Source organism: Medicago sativa, chromosome 7 (genome assembly GCF_051527215.1).
Source record: "Medicago sativa cultivar Bolivia chromosome 7, Bolivia_mono, whole genome shotgun sequence".
NCBI classification, from domain to species: Eukaryota; Viridiplantae; Streptophyta; class Magnoliopsida; order Fabales; family Fabaceae; genus Medicago; species Medicago sativa.
The window spans coordinates 84,394,403-84,413,568 of NC_140755.1; the positions used below are offsets into that span (position 1 = coordinate 84,394,403).

Below are 19,166 nucleotides of genomic sequence, written 5' to 3' on the forward strand. Positions count from 1 at the left end.
TTTATCTTTCTTTTTATTCTAAAATAACACATCTATTGAAAAGATTAGACGCCTCAAATTAAAAGTCTCAATATATGCCTTCACAAGGTACAAGAATAACAACAATAAAAACAACATTTTTCGTCATGAGAAAAAAAACGAGCAACCTTTAAATAAGATCAATGATAACACTACTACTTAAGAGATTCTGATAGGTAGGAACATTTTTTTTCTTTGAAGGAATAGGTAGGAAAATTGTTGTGGAACATATGACAAGGGAAGATAATTAATTACTATGGAGGGGCCCCCAACCTTTCCAAAACATAGCATGAAGTTGGACCTCCTCCTCATCTCACGCTCTCTCTATGTCGAAAGCATCAAATATAACTATGTACTTCGTACTAATTGAGTATACTTCATTCGTGTCATGCTTCCATGAAGAAAAATCCCCTCATAGAGAGACTACAATCATTGAGCATCAACCTCAGACTGTCCAACATCTCATGCGTATATGTACTCTACCTTCCCCCCCCCCCCCCCCCCCCAATATATATATATATATATATATATATATATATATATATATATATATATATATATATATATATATAGGCAGGATCCGTTACACCAAATCTCAACCATTAAAATTAATTGATCAAACGACTTTAATGTGTTAACTTAAGTGAGGCACATGCAATTCCCTTTTCTCTCTTTTTTCTGGTTTTGCCCTCCAACCCCAATTCATCAATTGAAGTTATTGTTTCAACAATTGCATTTAGCTTGTTTCAACAATTCCCAATTTTTTTTATTAATTTATTAAATATAAAACATAATAACTTTAATTCATAAAAAAATGAGCGAGGGACTTTTTTTATTTTTTTTTATTATGTCTTTCATTAATATTTTAATATCTTTAATTTGCATATAAAATAAAATAAAAGTATTTAATAGAAACACTAGATTAGTGTTGTAATTTTGAAAGTAATCATGAGTTTTCATAATTTTTTAGATAGAAAAAAAAATGTTCCGGTTCCATTGGACTGGATGAAAATTCGCTCTAAAGTCTAAACCACAAAATATATTATGAAGAGACATGTCAATGTTTTGGCATTTCTTCACCTCGCCAACAACCATGTAAAAACTCTCACTCCTAAAATAAAGTTACAGTTACTTAAAGTTTTACATTGGAGTTACAAACAATAGAAGACCGACTCATTTACCTATTTCTAGATGTTGTCCAAAACCCCAGACTTCCTGGTGAATTCCATAGCCAATTTCCCAACAAAGCTCAGCAAAGAATTAATAGATATGAAAGTATATATGCAGGCATGTTGCATAAACTTATAACTACTCATGATGTGTTGTTCAATACACTACCCTTAGAGTTCAAGTCAACAATACAGAAAATACAAGGAGAGATTTGTTAATCTCAAAATTGCATAATGTCCATTGTCACGTGCTTTAACAGGGAATAATCCAATATTGTAAAACAGGAATGTTAAACATTATGATTTATATGGAAAATCTAAAAAAATAAAACTTTGGCAAGGGTGATATATATACTCAACAAATGGTTAGCCAACAATAATTTCTCACACATCCTCTTAGTAAAAAAAAACACATATTCTCATACGTATTGTCAATAAATGAATCAAGCACACCGTTATTATATAGTTCTTTGAGCTCAATTTGTATGTGTGTGTCACTATAATGAAGTAGATAGTAAAAAAAAATGGCAAACATCAATTAAGTTAATTCCAAAGAAAAACGTATTATCTTTTAATCAATTTTCCTTTCACAATTGCATTATTATTATAAGTGAAAAGTTTATGTTTGAACATTTGCCGGCAACCTCACCTTATTGGATAAAAAATATTTGTTTTCGTCGATATAAACACATAAAACATGCAACGGGGATAATGCAAATATTTAACGGTGTTTTGCACGTAAAATAAAAAATGATAATAAAACACTAGATTAATGTTGATAGTTTGACAATAGTCATGAATTTTCAAAATTTTCTCATATCTATACATAAAAATTTGTTTCCGAAGATATAAACATATAAAACTTGCAACGGGTGTATCGACTTTCTTATATCGATACATACAAATTTGTTTCCGTAGATATAAATATGTAAAACCCGCAATGGGCGCGTTTGAAATATTTAATGGTGTTTTGCATATAAAATAAAAAATATATTTAATATAAATACTAGATTATGTTGATATTTTGAAAATAACAACGGATTTTCATAATTTATCATGTCAACTTTCTTATATCGACAAATAAAAATTTTGTTTCCGCAAATATAAACACGTAAAATTTTCAACTGGGGAGCAGCAAATATAAACACGTAAATTTTATCTAATCGGTACATAAATATTTGGTTCCGCATATATAAACACATTAAATTTGTAATGGATGCGATGTAAGTATTTAATAGTGTTTTACATATAAAATAACAAAATATTTAATAGTCTTCTTCACTTTTCAAAATTCTATCATATCAACTTTCTAATATCAGGACATACAAAATTTATTCTACTTCTATCATATCAAATTTGTAATATCAGTGCATACAAAATTTATTCTACATATAAAAATAAATGGATTTTTGTACATAAAAGACATAGTTTTATAGAAATATTACATGAATTATGAAAATTTCATTTATAATCTTCAAAAATTTAACAATATAACAATTTTTTATATAATTATTGCAATGTTACTCGACCCGTATGAATGCACAGGTTATAAGTGTATAAGATAGGTTAGCCTTGAGTAGCTTGTATCTAGGGTTAATCTTGTAATAGAGCCAGCTATTCACAGCTGGCATCTGTACTGGCATGTGCCAGTTTAGATTCAGGTTAACCTGCTATAGCAGGTAACCTCTCAGGCTCATATATAAAGCCCCTTGTAACTGTTCCTAATTCATTCAATGAAAAACAAAGTTTGAGATTCAGAAGTTAGTTACAATGCTCTCAGTTTCTCTATAGTTTAACACAGGTCAATTACTCAAAATTAGGAAATCAGATTACTCAACTAGGATTCTAAATATGATATAATTAAACTAAATGGAAAACATGCACAAACCACATACTAAGGTGATTTTGGAACATAAATTTTTTCAAAAGTTTTGGAAAACCATATTTCATCCTAAATGAACAAAAATGTAGCTCATATTGGACATTATAGCTTGCATAACACCATATTAAGATAAGAATTTGAAAATGAAATCTGTAATACAACCTTCATACACTATAAGAACCCTAACTAAAGTCTTATCTAGAATTTTATTTTTTTATTCCTTAATTTTTAATAGTTGTATTATCCTAAAAGTTAGTCAGCCAAGCCAAAATCAAAACAATAAGAACTAAATAAATATGTGCTCCACTATTCTATCTAATCATCATCTTCCACTAGAACAACAAAATTGGATGAATTCTGAACAAGAAAAACTTTTCTTTCTATATCATGGATCACCGGTCAAACAAACCTGTTGTTTTCATCAAAGTTATTGTATGGGTAGGCGGAATGTGGTTCAATTGCAATCAACTCCTCAATGGTACCCTCAACAATTAAGATAGTAATGTCTAAAGTATTAAATCTCTGAGTCTTCAAGTTTTTGAAAATGTAGCTTTTTACATCAAAAATCATTGCCTCTGGCACAATAAGATAAGAATGCGGAGGCAAAGTAATCTCTTGTTGGAGGGTAGTAATAGCCATCAGTAAGACTCAGTTGGTTGGAGAAACTAAGAAATCATATATAACATTGGGTGTTGCAACTCGTTAAACTGTTGACACAATGTTGATTCTATTTCCAAGGTTGTAAGTGCTTTGTGCAAACAGAGTAGCGTACCCTCACATGATGGGAACACCATAATCTTTGATGGCTCCATCTCCTTCAATAATATGACGTATCCCATCAATAATCTATTTCGACATTGACGACAAAAAAATTAAGTTTAGATAGAGGTACCTGAAAAACAGAACAGAACGACATGTTGGACATGTGTGTCTCTCTTCCCCTGCTCCTCCTCTTCTACTATCTCGTTCACTCGTGTCCATAACTCTGAAAAAAAGCCACGACAAAAAATGTTACAACATCTTACAACAGAATCGACATGATCATCGACTCTCAAACAAACAACATAATACTCACCTAACCACATTATCGTGTACAACATTTCAATCAAACCTTGATAGTCATCAAACCTTAAGATGTCATCCTCGTTCATAACATCATAAAATATCTAAAACAGCTTGACCTAGGTGTTTGAAACTGACACTTGAAACCTTCTATTTTTAATTTGAACTACGAGAATTATGCGTCGAAATTGAGTCGTCCAGCATGCATAGTTGAAATGAAATTCGTGAGAACTTCTTTCAACTGCATTCATAGGAACTGGAACCAAATTTTCCTCCATAGCTCTGCCGCCGTCGGAATAAATTTCGGATTTTGTTTACACATTACCAATGTCTTTTAAACATGTTTCTTTTATTTTTTATTTTTAATAAATTGGTTTCGGCCTTTGCTAAAAACTATAAATCCATTTTTAAATGTGAGAATAACAACTATAAAAAGAAATAGTTAAATAAGTTTTTCATCCTCTTAAAAATTCAATCGAACTTGTGATCATGTGTAAAACTAAAACTACTCAAAGAAGCTCCACCTACAACGGTTCTAACTTCAATAATTTATTTTTAAACCATTCTTATGCAAAACACAAGTAACAAATTGTTCGCATGATTTTATAATCGTTTTGATATTAGAGTTATTATTGTAAATAAGTATGTAATTAAATGTTATGAAGAAAATCACTATAATTAGTGGTCACTTGGGTATAACAAACAAACAAGGACATTTGATATCCATTGATTTTTCAGAATTTTACTTGTGTTGTTTCCATTATTTTTTATGCAACTAATGTCTATTAAACATGATTTTTTTTGCTAACATAACTCATATGAAACAATTATGAAGAATAACTGTGAGGGTTTTGCATGTTTGAGTTATTTAGATTATCAAAATAAGAAACTTATGTTTTCTAATAAATTGGTTTTGATGGATAAAAATCTATTTTGATATTATTGTTTAGAAGATTTTGTATTTTTTTTTAGAAAATTATAATGTTTTATTATATATTTTGTAGAAAGACCGAATTAGAGCTTCTATATGAATAACATTAATCTTCATATTCAAGAGGCAATATCCAAGAGGGTCAGTCAAGAGAACATATCATATGTTAACAGAGGATTCTATTATTGAAATATCTCTTGATGTGACTTTGTTTAGAATAAACTTGTTTTATTAAAAGTTTCTCTCTTTGTTGGATGTGAAAAACATGAAACGTCTCAATATTTATTTGTGAATTGTCAATTTTCGATAATGTTTGAAATCTAGTGTTTGATTGGTTGGACATTAGTTGTGTCATACCAAATAGTGTTATGGAACACACTTGATTGTTTTGTGGCCTTTATTTGAATCGTAAGGTGTATTGAGAAAAACTACACCCAGTTTAGAAGACTTGTGATATTGGTAAAGTTTGAAATGTTAAGCTTTTTCAACAAAAAGACATGTTTTTGCTAATTTAGATTAATTCAATAAATTATAGTTGTACTAGTGTCTCAAAATAAATGTTAGAGGTTTTAACTCAAAGTTACATCAATGGACAAACATATCATACTCTTGAGGTTTTAAGTCATGTTATGTTTTATTCACATTTGAGGGAAAAATAACTTGCACCATCAATTAATCACAACCATTAAATCATTAATAACATTTAAATTTAATTAGTTAGTCTATAATTATTTTATTCTAGCATCAGATAATATGTTGCCATATTCATTAATGAAACTCATTTAATCATCTACTTGTAAAATCATACATGTGATTTATTGTAATTCATTAGAAATATAAATCTCTTTTTACATTGGCCAAGAATTGTTATATCCAAAAATTGAACTCATATTAACAGTCTTTTTTGCTACTTCATTAACCACTTGAACTTAATTGTTTAGGTTACAAGCGGTGTATTTTCAATAAGTATATTTTGAAAAATTTTCTAAAGGTTTTTTTGTTTTGAAAAAATTACAACCATTGGATCAAACCACGTAAAAGTCCATCACTCTCGACAATAGTTTGTGCACTAGTAACAACTTCTTTCATCTTTGGAGAGGGATAAACAATTTCATTATCAGATTACAAAAGAGTTGATATGTACATAGGCAACGACATGATTGTAGTTCTTGTTGTTGGTTTTGTTCATGTTGTTGTTGTTGTGGATGTTTATTTCATGCTTTGAAACATGGAATGTAAAACACATGTCGACATCTCGTAATGGAATCAACTTGTAGAGTTGGCAGACATGCAAGCCGCACACTTCCTCTTTACTCTATAAAGCCTTACAATGTTAACTTTATTCGAAATGTATCTTTGAATGTGACATGTTATTAGGTTAAAATCAATTTTCACGTCAATTTTGAAAACTATCCCTGAATCTTCCTGGTTGCATAGGTTAATTAAGCGATTTCCACATATTTTCAAATTTTTTCGTTTGTTTTTGTGATTTCCTCATCTTTGCATGATTGTGTTTGTTTTAATTTCCCGTTTTTACGCTGTGTTTTTTAGTTTCCATCTTAATGCAGTGTTTATTTGATTCAGGTTGAAATATTAGCTTTGAACAAGTGCAGATTCAATCAATGACCCTGTCGTCGTCAATGTTGCAAACTGAAGACAAGAGCACTCCAAGACTTGAATATAGTCATATTTGTAGGCTTAACTCTTTCGTTTTATGGTATTAACATGAATGTGTGTTTGTTCGTAGATTTATTTTATTTTTGTATTTAACGATTTTGAATTCTTATTGTATTGTTGTACTTTATCAATTTAAATGAATGAATACCGTTTATTAAAATCTCTTTTTACGCTGGTCAAGAATTGTTATATCTATACTATATATAAAGAAAACTACCTCTTTCAGCACTTTTGAGTTGGTTTTTTCTTTCCAAAAATACCCTTAATTTTCAATACAAATAAATAATATATGTAACAAATAGATAAGAATAAATTTAAATTTAAAATAAAAGTGTAACAAACACAAATGTCCAGTTTTTTCCTTTATTATTTAAAAAATGTAACAAACTAGATGAGTATATATATGCTTACTTTTTTATTATCCCAATTATATCCTTAAACAACAATTTTTTTCTATAATAAAGATTGTTGTTGATGTCATTAAAAAATAAGAATTTAGATTATATTTTTTTTATTATATTGTTGGTTTCATTGAAATAGATAATCATGATTAGTTTGATTTGTTATAATTTGAAAGCAAAAAACATTTATATTTTTACTTTTAATCAAAATTAAAATTTAATAAAAAAAACACCGTTAATAATTTTCTCAAAATTAGCCCAATAAAAAGAGCGGAAAGACGGACACGCTAGTCCAAATAATAAACTTAGATTCTTCATGATCATAACCACTCTTCATGATCATAACCACATGAACTTAATTGATTTTTTTTTCCGTGCTTTCTGAGATTTGAACTCAGACATTGTATATATTATACATCGTCCTTAGCAACTGAGATAAGTCCACAAACGAACTTAATTGATTTGGTTACAAACGGTTGTAACTATTTTCAATCAAAATATATTTTCGAGAATTTTCTAAAGGGTTTTTGGTGGAAAAATCACAACCATTAGATTAGACTACATAAAACCCCATCAAACGACCCTCATTTCCCACCAATTTCATTTCCTCTTCAACACAATTCGCCAATCGCCACCTTACCCTTATCTTCTTCCGATGGCCACCGTCCTCCGAACTCCCACATTCCGGCCATCCCCAACCCTTCTCACCACCGCCGCCACCTCTTCCAATCACTCCAGAACCTCACGCGTTTCCGTCGCATCCTCCAGAAGAAGACCTTCACCACTTAAATCCCACCGGTTCGGTTCAATTCCCACTCCCCGGTTCGTCAAGTTAGTACCTTTTGCTTTTGACGGAGATACCGAGGCACCGCAAGTTCAAGATTCACCCGAGGTTCAGGTTCTGGTAAGTCTTCTAATGTATTTTTGTTTTGTGAATACTTAATTTGTTCACTGCTTAGTTGAATTTTACTTTTAGATTGTAAATTGCTGTTCAAATTTGTGTTTTTCGTGTGCATAGTTGTTAATTAGAAAAAGGTTTATTCGAATTTCGAAGTTGTATTTGTTTCTGCTACAGAATCAACTATTAGGTTAAGCTTTGGTTCTGTTTTCAGTAGTTTTGTATTTGTTTGGAGGATTCACAACATTTTTCATTTGTTTTCAGTTTAATTACAGACGTAACACTTGTTTTCAAACATAGTTTTAAGCTGCGAACTTTGATATTGCGACAAATAGTAGGGAAATGCAGCTGATGCAGCCGCAATTGCAGTTGCGACACCGTTGCAGACACCTCTAAAGCCTTTATGTTACGGGAGCAATTGCAGTTGCATACTGCAATTTAGAACTAACGAATTACAATTTGTTTTCTGTATTTTTTGCTATTGTTTGTACAAACCTTTGAGAGCAAGAAACAAATTGGATGCCAGAAGAGATTTTTGTAATTAAAACAGAAAATGGGAATCGGAAAAATTAAAATCGAAGGGGAATTTGTTTTTCTGGTCATTTGCTCTCTCTTTCTTTATATATTAGTTATATCACTAACAAAACGTGTGGAAGTGGTGGTTTGTCTTTTTCGTATTGTTATGTTTTTATTGCATTGGCTATCCTGTATTGTAAGGGGTCTGTGAGCAATACATGGTTTAAAATTTTGAATTGGGTGTAGAAGTGATGTAAGGGTAGAGTCCAGGTAGGTTACTAACTACTAGCAAAGAGTGGAGAAGGATCTGGCGGAGAAAGAGTCTAACATGAAAATGACTCCTTTTTCTGGTGTAACTGTACTCTAAAGAAGACAATTCAGCTTTTATAGTGCAAGCTAAGACATTTCAGACTCTATGACCTTACAACGTAGTGCACACTTGTTTGAGCTTCTTTTTGGAGAAATAATTTTTGTTTTCGAACTGAAACCTGTTGTCTAAACCATTAAGATTTTGAATTCAAACTGTTTATAGTTATACATGATTTTTGATTGAATATTATGACAAAACTTTCTGTCATTGTTTGATTTATGTAAGTGTTTCATCTGTAGTCTCCATTTAATGGGAAAAGGCTTTGATAGTTATTGTTTTCTTTGTTGTAATTATTTTTCTAAAATCCTCTCGAGAAGCTGACAAAAAAAAGTCATGATTATTTCCTGTAATAAGCTAATCCAAAGATGCATCCAATCTCCTAGAAATTCCAAATTGGAATTATAGAACTACAAAGTTTTAGGTACAACTTTAAAGAAACCAAGTTACCAGGGAACAACTCCTGAATCGTAAACCTTAGCACATATTACCAACGCCAGCCCATTAGCATCACGAGTCCTTGGGGGCTTACAAGTACTAGATAACTATAACAATTAATTAACATAATACTAAGGTAAAGTATTGCCCATAAACAGAAACCACAAATATAAATTACAAGATTTTGGAAATATAAATATTCCCCAAATAGTTATATTCATTTTCACTTTCACTATATACGCTACTCTCCCTCCATAAGTTTACTTGAACCCTGTTAACAACCTTGAAAGAAAGTATATAAGGATGTTTGGTATTATTTTGTCTCTATATAATTTAATTGATTTCCATCTCTCTCAATATCTTTTCTGTTTTTTTGCCAAAAATACTGTGCTTGTATATCATTCGCTTCTTTAGCATATGCAGTACTATCGCTATCATCGTATATCTTGTTCTTCCTAATTTAGAGACATTTTAAATTGCATGAAGCCTTAGTTAAAGCTTATTTGTGACTGTTAAATTTTATATGGAATTTTGAGTAACTCAAACAAAGGAAATAGTTGGGTCAATAATTTGAAGTTTTTATTATTACTATTATTATTGTTGTTGGTGTTGTTGTTATTTGTGTTGTTTTTTTTTTTTTTTGAGGGAGTTATTTGTGTTGTTGTTGTTGTTGTTATTATTTATGATTTCTTTTGTGGAAATTGAAGTTTTATCATAGTTCCTTGTTTATGTTAATTTGCTGGTACACCAATTCAACAGGACTCTACAGATGGTGCTGCTGATGTGGAGGAGAGTACAGGTGATGATGAGGTCAGCGACGCTGGTGAAGTACCTGCTTCACCTCTGATAGTATTACTTCAGTCATACAAAGAAGCACTAGCTAATAATGATGCAGTCAAAGTTGCTGAGTTGGAATCATCATTAAAATCCATTGATGATGAGATAGTAGGTCTTGAAGGGAAAATAGCCTCCTTATCCGAAGAGTTATCAATAGAAAAAGATCGAAAACTAAGGATCGGTGCAGACTTTGACAATTATCGGAAGAGAACCGACAGAGATCGCCTATCACTGGTCACAAATGCTCAAGGGGAAGTTGTGGAGAGTTTGTTGCCTGTATTGGATAATTTTGAGAGAGCTAAAGCTCAGATCAAGGTGGAGACAGAGGGGGAGGAGAAAATAAACAACAGCTATCAAAGCATATATAAGCAGTTCATTGAAATTCTAAACTCACTTGGAGTTGAGCCAGTGGATACGGTTGGAAATCCCTTTGATCCAATGGTAAGTTAATCATGAATTTCAATTTATAGTTGAGTTCAAATATATCCTTCTTTCTTTCTACATAGAGAAAATCTTATTATCATGCAGGTGATAGTGATTTTTCCGTAATGAAGCTGATAAATTTCTTTTTTTGCAAATGGCAGTAGTGCACTTAACCTTTTATATTTACATTGTCTTAGTACCTGTCTTTCAATATTGTTGGCGGTCAATGTTTTTGGTGGATTATTTGTAGACACTTTACAGTTACACTAGTTTTCTCTTTGCCTCATGAAGTATAATTTTTGTCATCTTTGAATTATTGCAATATGTTTTCCCATTCTCTGAAAAATCTCTTAACTTTGTTTTAATATTTTGACCGACCTCTTTCGTTTATATTTTTGGCATAATGCTGTCATCTATGATTTATGCAGGGGCGCAAACCAGTTGGCTCGAAATTCAATCGTGTACTTGCTGAACTTTTTCAAACACTATATCAAGTTTCTTCAGGTTTCCTGAAGACCTGGAAACACTTTTAACTCTTAGCAATTCTCGATTGTTTCGAGCCAACTTGGTGAGTTTAAGAATGTGTCACAGAGTCGAGAAAAAGTAGGCTTTGTAGCAATGTCTCACAAATGTGTATAAGAATATGAACACATGTTCTTAGTTAAAGAATTATTTTCAGTTGGATGCTTGTAAAATGATTTGACTCACAGTTTTGCCTCAGCTACTGCCTCAAATGAAACATTTGGTGCTTGGTCTTTTTTTCATCAATATTTTTACACGTTTCTTAAGATATAGGAGATTGATAATCTTGATAATTTTTTTTCTGATAACTATGTTTTCACTTTACTTGTAAAAGCTACATGAAGCAATTATGCGTGAGGATTCTGATGAATTTGAAGATGGCATCATACTTCAAGAATTCAGAAAGGGTTTTAAACTTGGTGACCGCCTCTTACGTCCATCAATGGTGAAGGTATCAGCTGGTCCAGGACCTGCAAAGCCGGAACAAGAAGCACCACAGGAAGAGCAAGTCACCAATGAAACTTCCCAGGACAGTAAAGAGAATGATGGCAACACAGAAACAGAGTCCGCTTGAAAGTACAACTTTGCCTGGATTCAGTTTTGTACAAGTATATCTATCAGTTTAATCTCCAGGAACGTAATTATGGGTGTTACAGTTGCTCAAGAAATATTCCTGCCAAGTTTCCTTTTAAGGGGAATTAGTATTATGAGATTTTGAATTATGATTTCAGATTTTTATGCCCTTGCATTGCTTTGGTAGAGATGACTAAATTTTCTCAGGTACCATGTTTCTGAAAGGACCCCAAGTGAGTTGCAATTGATCAAGTGTTTGGCACCTGGAGTTAGGAGAATCAGTGTGTACTTTTAAATTAAGATTATATTATAATCTCATAATTTCTTCATCACAGCACACATTATGTATTCTTTGGTTAAGCTAGAAGCAGTTCTACTTAATGTACTCCAACGGTTTTTTTAGATAATTTCTGAAAGTTTTAATCCACAGCTTAACATCAACACTTGGGCCACGACATTATTGATTTGTTTATTTTGTTTTTCTTGGGGGTGGAGTGCATGTATCATCGGGTCAACGTAAATAAATTTTCAGCAAGTTTTTATAACAGAAGAAAATGCATTCACCAATAAAAATAAGAAAAGTTTACAGGACTTCAAAGTTTCTTCTTGCAAACAAATGATCTTATATCGTCATTCATGATACATTTCACATGGTCCAAGTTTCAACCTCTTTTGAAACATAGTTTTATTAAACACATTGACTACTTTATTAATCACGTTAACCACTCTTCATGCATGTGTATGATACTCATATATGCAAATAAGAATGAAAATAAACTATTGTATCATTTTTGTCATCCTTTTATTTTTCACTGCTTAATGGAGGCCAGCTGACCAACTGCTCCTGTGAATTTGCTACTGCATCAAATATCCAGGTCCATGTATGATATGCATCCAAAAGACATAGGTTAAAGATGACATAGCATCCTCTTTACATTTGAAGCTTAATTTTTAAAAGGTAAATTTATAGATTCTACAAATGTATAATACACACACATAAGTTAAAGATGACATAACATTATGATTCATTAAAGTGGTACTCATGATTATTTTATAATTGTATTCCGAAGTATTTAAACTTCATTACTTAAAGTTATAAATTCAAATTCTTATAACTGAGCTGATATCTTATACTCCCTCCATTTCAAAATGAGTGTCACTTTAACAAAAAAAAATTGTTTCAAAATGAATGTCACTTTCAGTTTCCAATGCAATAATAAATTTTTCTTTTCAATTGTACCCTCCAATTAATACTCTGCACACTACTTGCAAAGTATTACTTTTAAAACTAACCAATAGTTAATAATGATAATTTGGTAAAATAACCATTCTCTTTCTTTTAATCATTGCATTTCTTAATATGTGTGTAAAAACCTAAAACGACACTCATTTTGAAACGGAGGAGTAGACAATATCTTACTTATTAGATAAATTCAGTGAATGTGCCAAAAAGAGGAAAAAAAATATTTTTTTAAAAGACAAAAATTAGAAAAATAATGTTCAATTACATGTCTTATTATCTTGTCATCTTGCTATTTATTACAAGCCTAACTCGGTGAATATGTTAAAAAAACAAAAGAGAAATATGAAAGTTATAAAGTAAAAGAAGAAATTGAAAAACACGTTTATAATTTTGATATTTTTTTTAACTGATGATCCCTAGGTGGGAATTATGTAGATCTGAGTTTATAATTTTGAAAGATGATTATTGAATATTTAAACTTTTTTGCGTTAACCTACCGGTTAAGTAAATCAAAGTTTAAAAATAAGTAAAGTATAGTAAAGAAATCATACAACCCTCCAATTTGTATTGGATATCAAAACTTTAATGTGAAATACAATGTCATTTAAATGTTTAGTATATCAAATTCAAATCCTTGTTGAAAAAGATTCGCTTTAAGTATGCATTCCAATGTAAAATAGCAAATCTGAAAAAGATTCTCTTAATGCACTGCACGTCTACACCACATTTTTTTTAGGTGAAATTCTTTTTATATCAACCAATATTATTATTTTTTATTATAAAGAGGGTCAACGCCCAACCAATGGTTTAATTATTTATATCGTAAGTGTGCAACATACATGAAAATATTTAAACCATTTACATCTTCACAGTAGCTGTAGCTAGAAGAAGTGGAAATGGGATCAGAAGAGCTAAACAAGAACCTTTTGCAGCATCAAAACCCTTCAGAGGAGGAAGAAGAGCCACTAAGGAAAAGGGTATGGGAAGAAAGCAAGAAGTTGTGGATAGTAGCAGGCCCTGCCATGTTCACTAGGTTTTCAACATTTGGTATCATGATAGTTACTCAATCCTTCATTGGTTACATTGGTTCAACTGAGTTAGCTGCTTATTCCCTTGTTATGACTGTCTTAGTCAGATTTGCAAATGGTATTCTGGTAAGTCAATACATTTATAGTCAAGGACAACTTTTTAAAATCTTGCTTTTTGTTATGACTTGTACTATTATATGTACCGATGCGACCTCAGTCACAGTTATACTATAGACGTAAAAACCGTGATGCGCAAACATAAATACATTTGTAGTCACGGACAATTTTTGTAAATCTTGCTTTTTAAGTTATATCTTGAATGTATTTGGGGTGTGTGCACATATAAATATGCATTGAGGCACAATGTTTTAGATTTTAAAAAAAGTTATAGTTTACATTGAAATTTGGACCGTTTGATATTTATTGGACAATTTAGATGTGACTTGTGCGTTATCACTAAACAAAATCTAAATGTAAGATGTGAAATCTATGTTTGTTTTTTTAATATTTTGTTTTTTGCAAATTGAAAATTATAGCTAGGCATGGCAAGTGCACTGGAAACTCTATGTGGACAAGCATATGGAGCAAAACAATATTATATGCTAGGAGTATATCTTCAAAGATCATGGATAGTTTTATTCATAACCTCAATTTTTCTTCTTCCAATATACATTTTTACCTCTCCAATTTTAGAGACACTTGGCCAAGATAAAAGTATTGCACATGCTGCAGGAAGCATTTCTATATGGTCAATAGGTATAGTATTTGCTTTCTCTGTCTCATTCACTTGTCAAATGTTCCTACAAGCACAAAGCAAGAACAAGATTATTGCTTACCTTGCAGCAGTTTCAATTTCAATACATGTTTTTATGTCATGGCTTTTAACTGTTAAGTTCAAGTTTGGGGTTAATGGTGCAATGACATCAATCCTTTTGGCTTATTGGATACCAAATTTGGGCCAGCTTGTTTTTATCATGACAAAATGTCCTGATACATGGAAGGGTTTCTCATTTTTTGCCTTCAAAGATCTTTGGCCTGTTATCAAGCTTTCTTTGTCTTCTGGAGTTATGTTATGGTAAGAGTTTGATCAATTTTTGTAATCAATTTCTGATATTTTCTTTTGCTTTGTAATTAATTTTGGTTGCTATTTCTCATAAAGTATGTGATATGAATATAATTACCTATATGTTTTTTTTTTTACTTCATAGTTACCTATGGGCCGTATTTGAGGTAGGGCGACCGTCCTAGGCTCAAAAAAATTAGTACCATAATTGAGTCCCAATTTTTTTTCTAGGGGTCCATTAGACCCTAAAAAAATTTGCTTAGTTTTTTTGCATAAAGTTCAATGTTTATATATATTTATTAGTTAAGACCTAAATTGTAGGTTTGCCATAGGCCACCAAAATCTCAGAAACGGCCTATGTTACCTTATAGTGTAGTTGTATCATTAGTTTTATATTGCATGGTGAAAGACCGAAAATATTGTTGCAATAAAAGAGACATTGAGCTAACATAAATCTATGGTTCCTTTTACAGTCTTGAAATATGGTACAACACAGTTTTGATTCTTCTAACAGGAAACATGGAAAATGCTGAGATTTCCATTGATGCTCTATCCATATGGTACTACATTTCATTTCTCATTCATATTCTTACTTCTACTTTTGCTTCAAATTTAGTATCAAGGGACACAATCGCCATGCTTTTTAATATTTAAACTAATCTGTTGATTTAATCAAATTATCTTTTTATTTTGCAGTCTCAACATCAATGGCTTGGAAACAATGATAGCCCTTGGTTTCTTTGCTGCAGCTGGGTACTTCATTGTGATCATTTTTTTTTAGAGAAATAATTGGACAATTATTATTAATTAAAGTGACGATTATGATCATTTTAATAACATTGTTTATAAATATAATTTGAACTCCGTTTTTTGAAATTACGAAGTCAAACTCTTCTTAACGCACATCATGGACATTAACTATTTTCTTATGTAGTTATAATTATAATACAGTTTATTGAGAAGTTTCTTTTAAATTACATTAGTATTTTTTTCAGTGTTAGGGTGGCAAACGAACTTGGAGGAGGGAATTCGAAGGCAGCAAAATTTTCCATTGTGATAACAGTGCTTACATCATTTTTCATAGGATTTGTGCTATTCTTGATATTTCTATTTCTAAAGGAAAGACTTGCTTACATTTTCACCCCAGACCCAGATGTGGCTAAAGCAGTTGGTGATTTATCACCTTTGTTGTCAATATCCATATTGTTGAACAGTGTTCAACCTGTGCTATCTGGTAAATAAATATTGTTTTTGTTCATTGGTTCAATTACATATATCTTGAACTTCAATTTTAGTCTTATAATATTAGAGGCATGTTATTTAGACACACTATAGTCGGACATCATATCTAACATGATATAAAATACAACTTGAATGTGTGTGGTGTTGGAACCACTTAGAGAGATAAAACAAAATAATGTTGGAATCAATTTGATAGTTAATTGTACAAGACATATTTTCTCATATACTATATTGCGCGTAAACTTAATAGTCAGATAAACATGTTATAAATCAAAGTTTTCTCATGCACCTCACATGCACATTTTGCTCCTTTATATTTTTTTAAAAATTAAATTTATCCTCCCAATGGATCCATATCACCATCTAAAATCTTAAAGATACTATTAGAGGTGTATGTGAAAGATTGAGGACTTAATTAAAAAAAAGATGGTGGGGGGTCAATGGCTATCAACATTGGAGCTCCATTGACTGCTGCTGTGGAGTCGCTTTAAACGCACTGAACTCCTTCATGGGCCACTAGAGCACCGTTGCAGACTGCTGTCGTTGGCCGTTGTGCTTTTGTGTTGACTAGCATTGACGTCCACCACTTTATTATTATTTTTTGGTCAATAGATGAAATGACAAAGATCATCTACAATTTACGCCCACAATTGTAAGGTTTCAAGTTCAAATCCGAACGAAGATGTCCGACCTACCAATATTGATATTGTCAGTTGATGTAAACAATATCCGAATAAAGGATGAGTTGGACAACCATTATTATGATTTCCAACCTAACAATATGTGAATGAAGGTATTTTGATACTTATTTCCAACCTTTATTAGGTATATGAGTTACATATATCTTATATATAAAGGTTTGAAATCACATATACATGTAGTTTTTTTCTTTTTCCGAAGGACATAAACATGTAGTGTTGATGTCGGGTTTTGTGTTCGAGAATCATTTCCGTTAATATCATAAATGAGATGTGAATACCTAATTAGATTATTTGGTTACCTGCTAAATAATTATGTTGTTGAGTACAGGAGTTGCTGTTGGAGCTGGCTGGCAAAGCGTTGCAGCATATGTAAACATTGGCTCCTATTACCTAATTGGGATTCCTATTGGAGTTATGCTTGGTAATCTTCTCCATTTACAAGTTAAGGTAATTAATTTATCATTTACATGAAAAAAGTTAAGTTGCTCAAACGTGAAGAGTAAAATATTAATTAGGCTATATATTTACCAATATATTTTTTATTGCACTACATTATTTTAATTTAGTAAACTATGTGGGTTCCTCACTTTGAAAATATATCTACCACCAAATAGAAAATATATAGGATCCACATAATTTAAAGGGAAATTAGTGCGCCTCATATCAAATCTTGATTAAAGAGATATTGTTGGTTCTAAAATTAGGTCACTTTTGCAGGGTGTTTGGATTGGAATGTTGTTTGGAATTTTTGTTCAAACCATAATGCTTATGATAATCACATTTAAAACTGACTGGCACAAGCAGGTAATCAATTAAGTTGTTACTATTGTCTTTAACCGTGAAATTGATATTCGTTTCTAAAAATTACATATGGATTTTACAGGTTGAGATTGCTCGAAATCGTGTTAATAAATGGACTGTAGTGGAGAAAGAGGAATCAAACAACACATCAAGGGTATCTAGCTAAAGAATATCAAGAGTGAAAAGAGAGAGATATGAGAAGTAAAACTCACGGAACGGAAGAAATTCTATTACCACATGCTTTTAACCGACCCTAACACAGTGGTGGAGCCCTTCATGGGCTGAGGTGGCCCACCTCCAAAATTTAAAAAATCAACGATTATAGGTCTATTTTACGAGATTTTATACAATTTTGTGTCGGTTTTAGATTTCGGTTGATCCAAATTCCCGCAAAGTGATGTAGTGGCCCACCCGAAAAATTTAAATAATTCAATTATAGGTCTATTTTGCGAGCTTTTATACAATTTTATGTCGGTTTTATGTTTCGGTTGATCCAAATTCCCGCAAAGTGATGTAGTGGTCCACCCGAAAAATTTAAATAATTCAATTATAGGTTTATTTTGCGAGGCTTTAAACAATTTTTCAACAGTTAATTTTAATGGCCCACCCTAACTTTTTTTTTCTAGCTCCGCCACTTAACACTTCCACGACCTGCATGAACTCTAGTGGACTTAAACTTTAGTGGACTTAAGAAAGATCCGCTTATCTCTTATTTCATTGTTTTCAATTCGATTATGGTTCATTTGACTGTAAGGTTCCCCTAAACCTTACTTCAACATGAATAAATTTTTAACAAGTATTTTGGTGAGATGTTATTTATCTTTCAGCCGAATTTTAAATTAGCAAGACCTTTTTTTCCTCCAAACTAGATGTTAGCAAAATTATAGTTACCACTTTTTTAATTAATCGTAGTTTACTTTAAAATTATTTGTATCAATTGATTCAAATTGAAGCATGTTCACTTGCTGCAATGTTTCGAAACATTGATCCAGTGGTTCTGCAGCCACTGCAATGTGTAGTACTACATGGGATCTATTTCTCAATGTTCTTTGCATTCTGAAACTTACATTACATTTCATATGTTTCATTTAGTTGTACGGTTGTACTCAGACCAAAACTATATGCTTCTAAAGCTTGTCCTAAGTCATTATTAACTATGTTTATAAAGTTTGTCTCATAAATTTCTAAACTCTCATTTACTTTCTCTCTTCTCTTAAGTCATTGCGGTGTTGACTTTAGAATCTGCAGTGCAAGTACAATCAAGACTAAGGGTATGTTTGGATCCATGGAAAGATAAGGGAAAGAAATTGGATAGAGAAAGAAAGTGAGTGGCTACAGTACTTTCCACCGTTTGGCAGGACAAAGAAAGGGTAG

The 19,166-nt window shown here is 31.5% G+C and overlaps 2 protein-coding genes across 4 annotated transcripts; both read left to right on the plus strand.

Annotated features, from left to right (window-relative positions):
• The first annotated feature begins 7,733 nt into the window (after positions 1-7,733).
• On the plus strand, positions 7,734-12,155 carry EMB1241 (Co-chaperone GrpE family protein). 2 transcript variants are annotated; one of them, XM_085728025.1, is made up of 3 exons: positions 7,734-8,044; positions 10,119-10,637; positions 11,048-12,155. In XM_085728025.1, exons 1-3 carry the CDS (start codon positions 7,796-7,798, stop codon positions 11,150-11,152), a joined length of 873 nt encoding a protein of 290 aa, XP_085584151.1. In that variant the 5' UTR covers positions 7,734-7,795; the 3' UTR covers positions 11,153-12,155. The 2 variants fall into 2 exon arrangements, with proteins under 2 accessions (XP_085584151.1, XP_085584150.1); XM_085728024.1 differs by having other exon boundaries at positions 11,476-12,155.
• A 1,646-nt stretch (positions 12,156-13,801) lies between these two features.
• Positions 13,802-18,277, plus strand: LOC146909463 (protein DETOXIFICATION 21-like). 2 transcript variants are annotated; one of them, XM_085728026.1, is made up of 8 exons: positions 13,803-14,111; positions 14,522-15,060; positions 15,522-15,608; positions 15,745-15,801; positions 16,044-16,282; positions 17,320-17,438; positions 17,709-17,795; positions 17,875-18,277. In XM_085728026.1, the coding sequence occupies exons 1-8, from the start codon at positions 13,854-13,856 to the stop codon at positions 17,956-17,958; spliced, it is 1,470 nt and encodes a 489-aa protein (XP_085584152.1). In that variant the 5' UTR covers positions 13,803-13,853; the 3' UTR covers positions 17,959-18,277. The 2 variants fall into 2 exon arrangements, with proteins under 2 accessions (XP_085584153.1, XP_085584152.1); XM_085728027.1 differs by lacking the exon at positions 17,709-17,795 and having other exon boundaries at positions 13,802-14,111; positions 17,875-18,176.
• Positions 18,278-19,166: the final 889 nt, after the last annotated feature.

Excerpts from the sequence above, each read along its gene's own strand:
- EMB1241 (XM_085728024.1), top strand. The coding sequence starts at position 7,796 with ATGGCCACCGTCCTCCGAACTCCCACATTCCGGCCATCCCCAACCCTT. Across the intron at positions 8,045-10,118 it reads CACCCGAGGTTCAGGTTCTG|GACTCTACAGATGGTGCTGC; the intron begins GTAAGTCTTCTA and ends CCAATTCAACAG. Across the intron at positions 10,638-11,475 it reads GAAATCCCTTTGATCCAATG|CTACATGAAGCAATTATGCG; the intron begins GTAAGTTAATCA and ends TACTTGTAAAAG.
- LOC146909463 (XM_085728026.1), top strand. The coding sequence starts at position 13,854 with ATGGGATCAGAAGAGCTAAACAAGAACCTTTTGCAGCATCAAAACCCT. Across the intron at positions 14,112-14,521 it reads GATTTGCAAATGGTATTCTG|CTAGGCATGGCAAGTGCACT; the intron begins GTAAGTCAATAC and ends TGAAAATTATAG. Across the intron at positions 17,796-17,874 it reads AAACTGACTGGCACAAGCAG|GTTGAGATTGCTCGAAATCG; the intron begins GTAATCAATTAA and ends TGGATTTTACAG.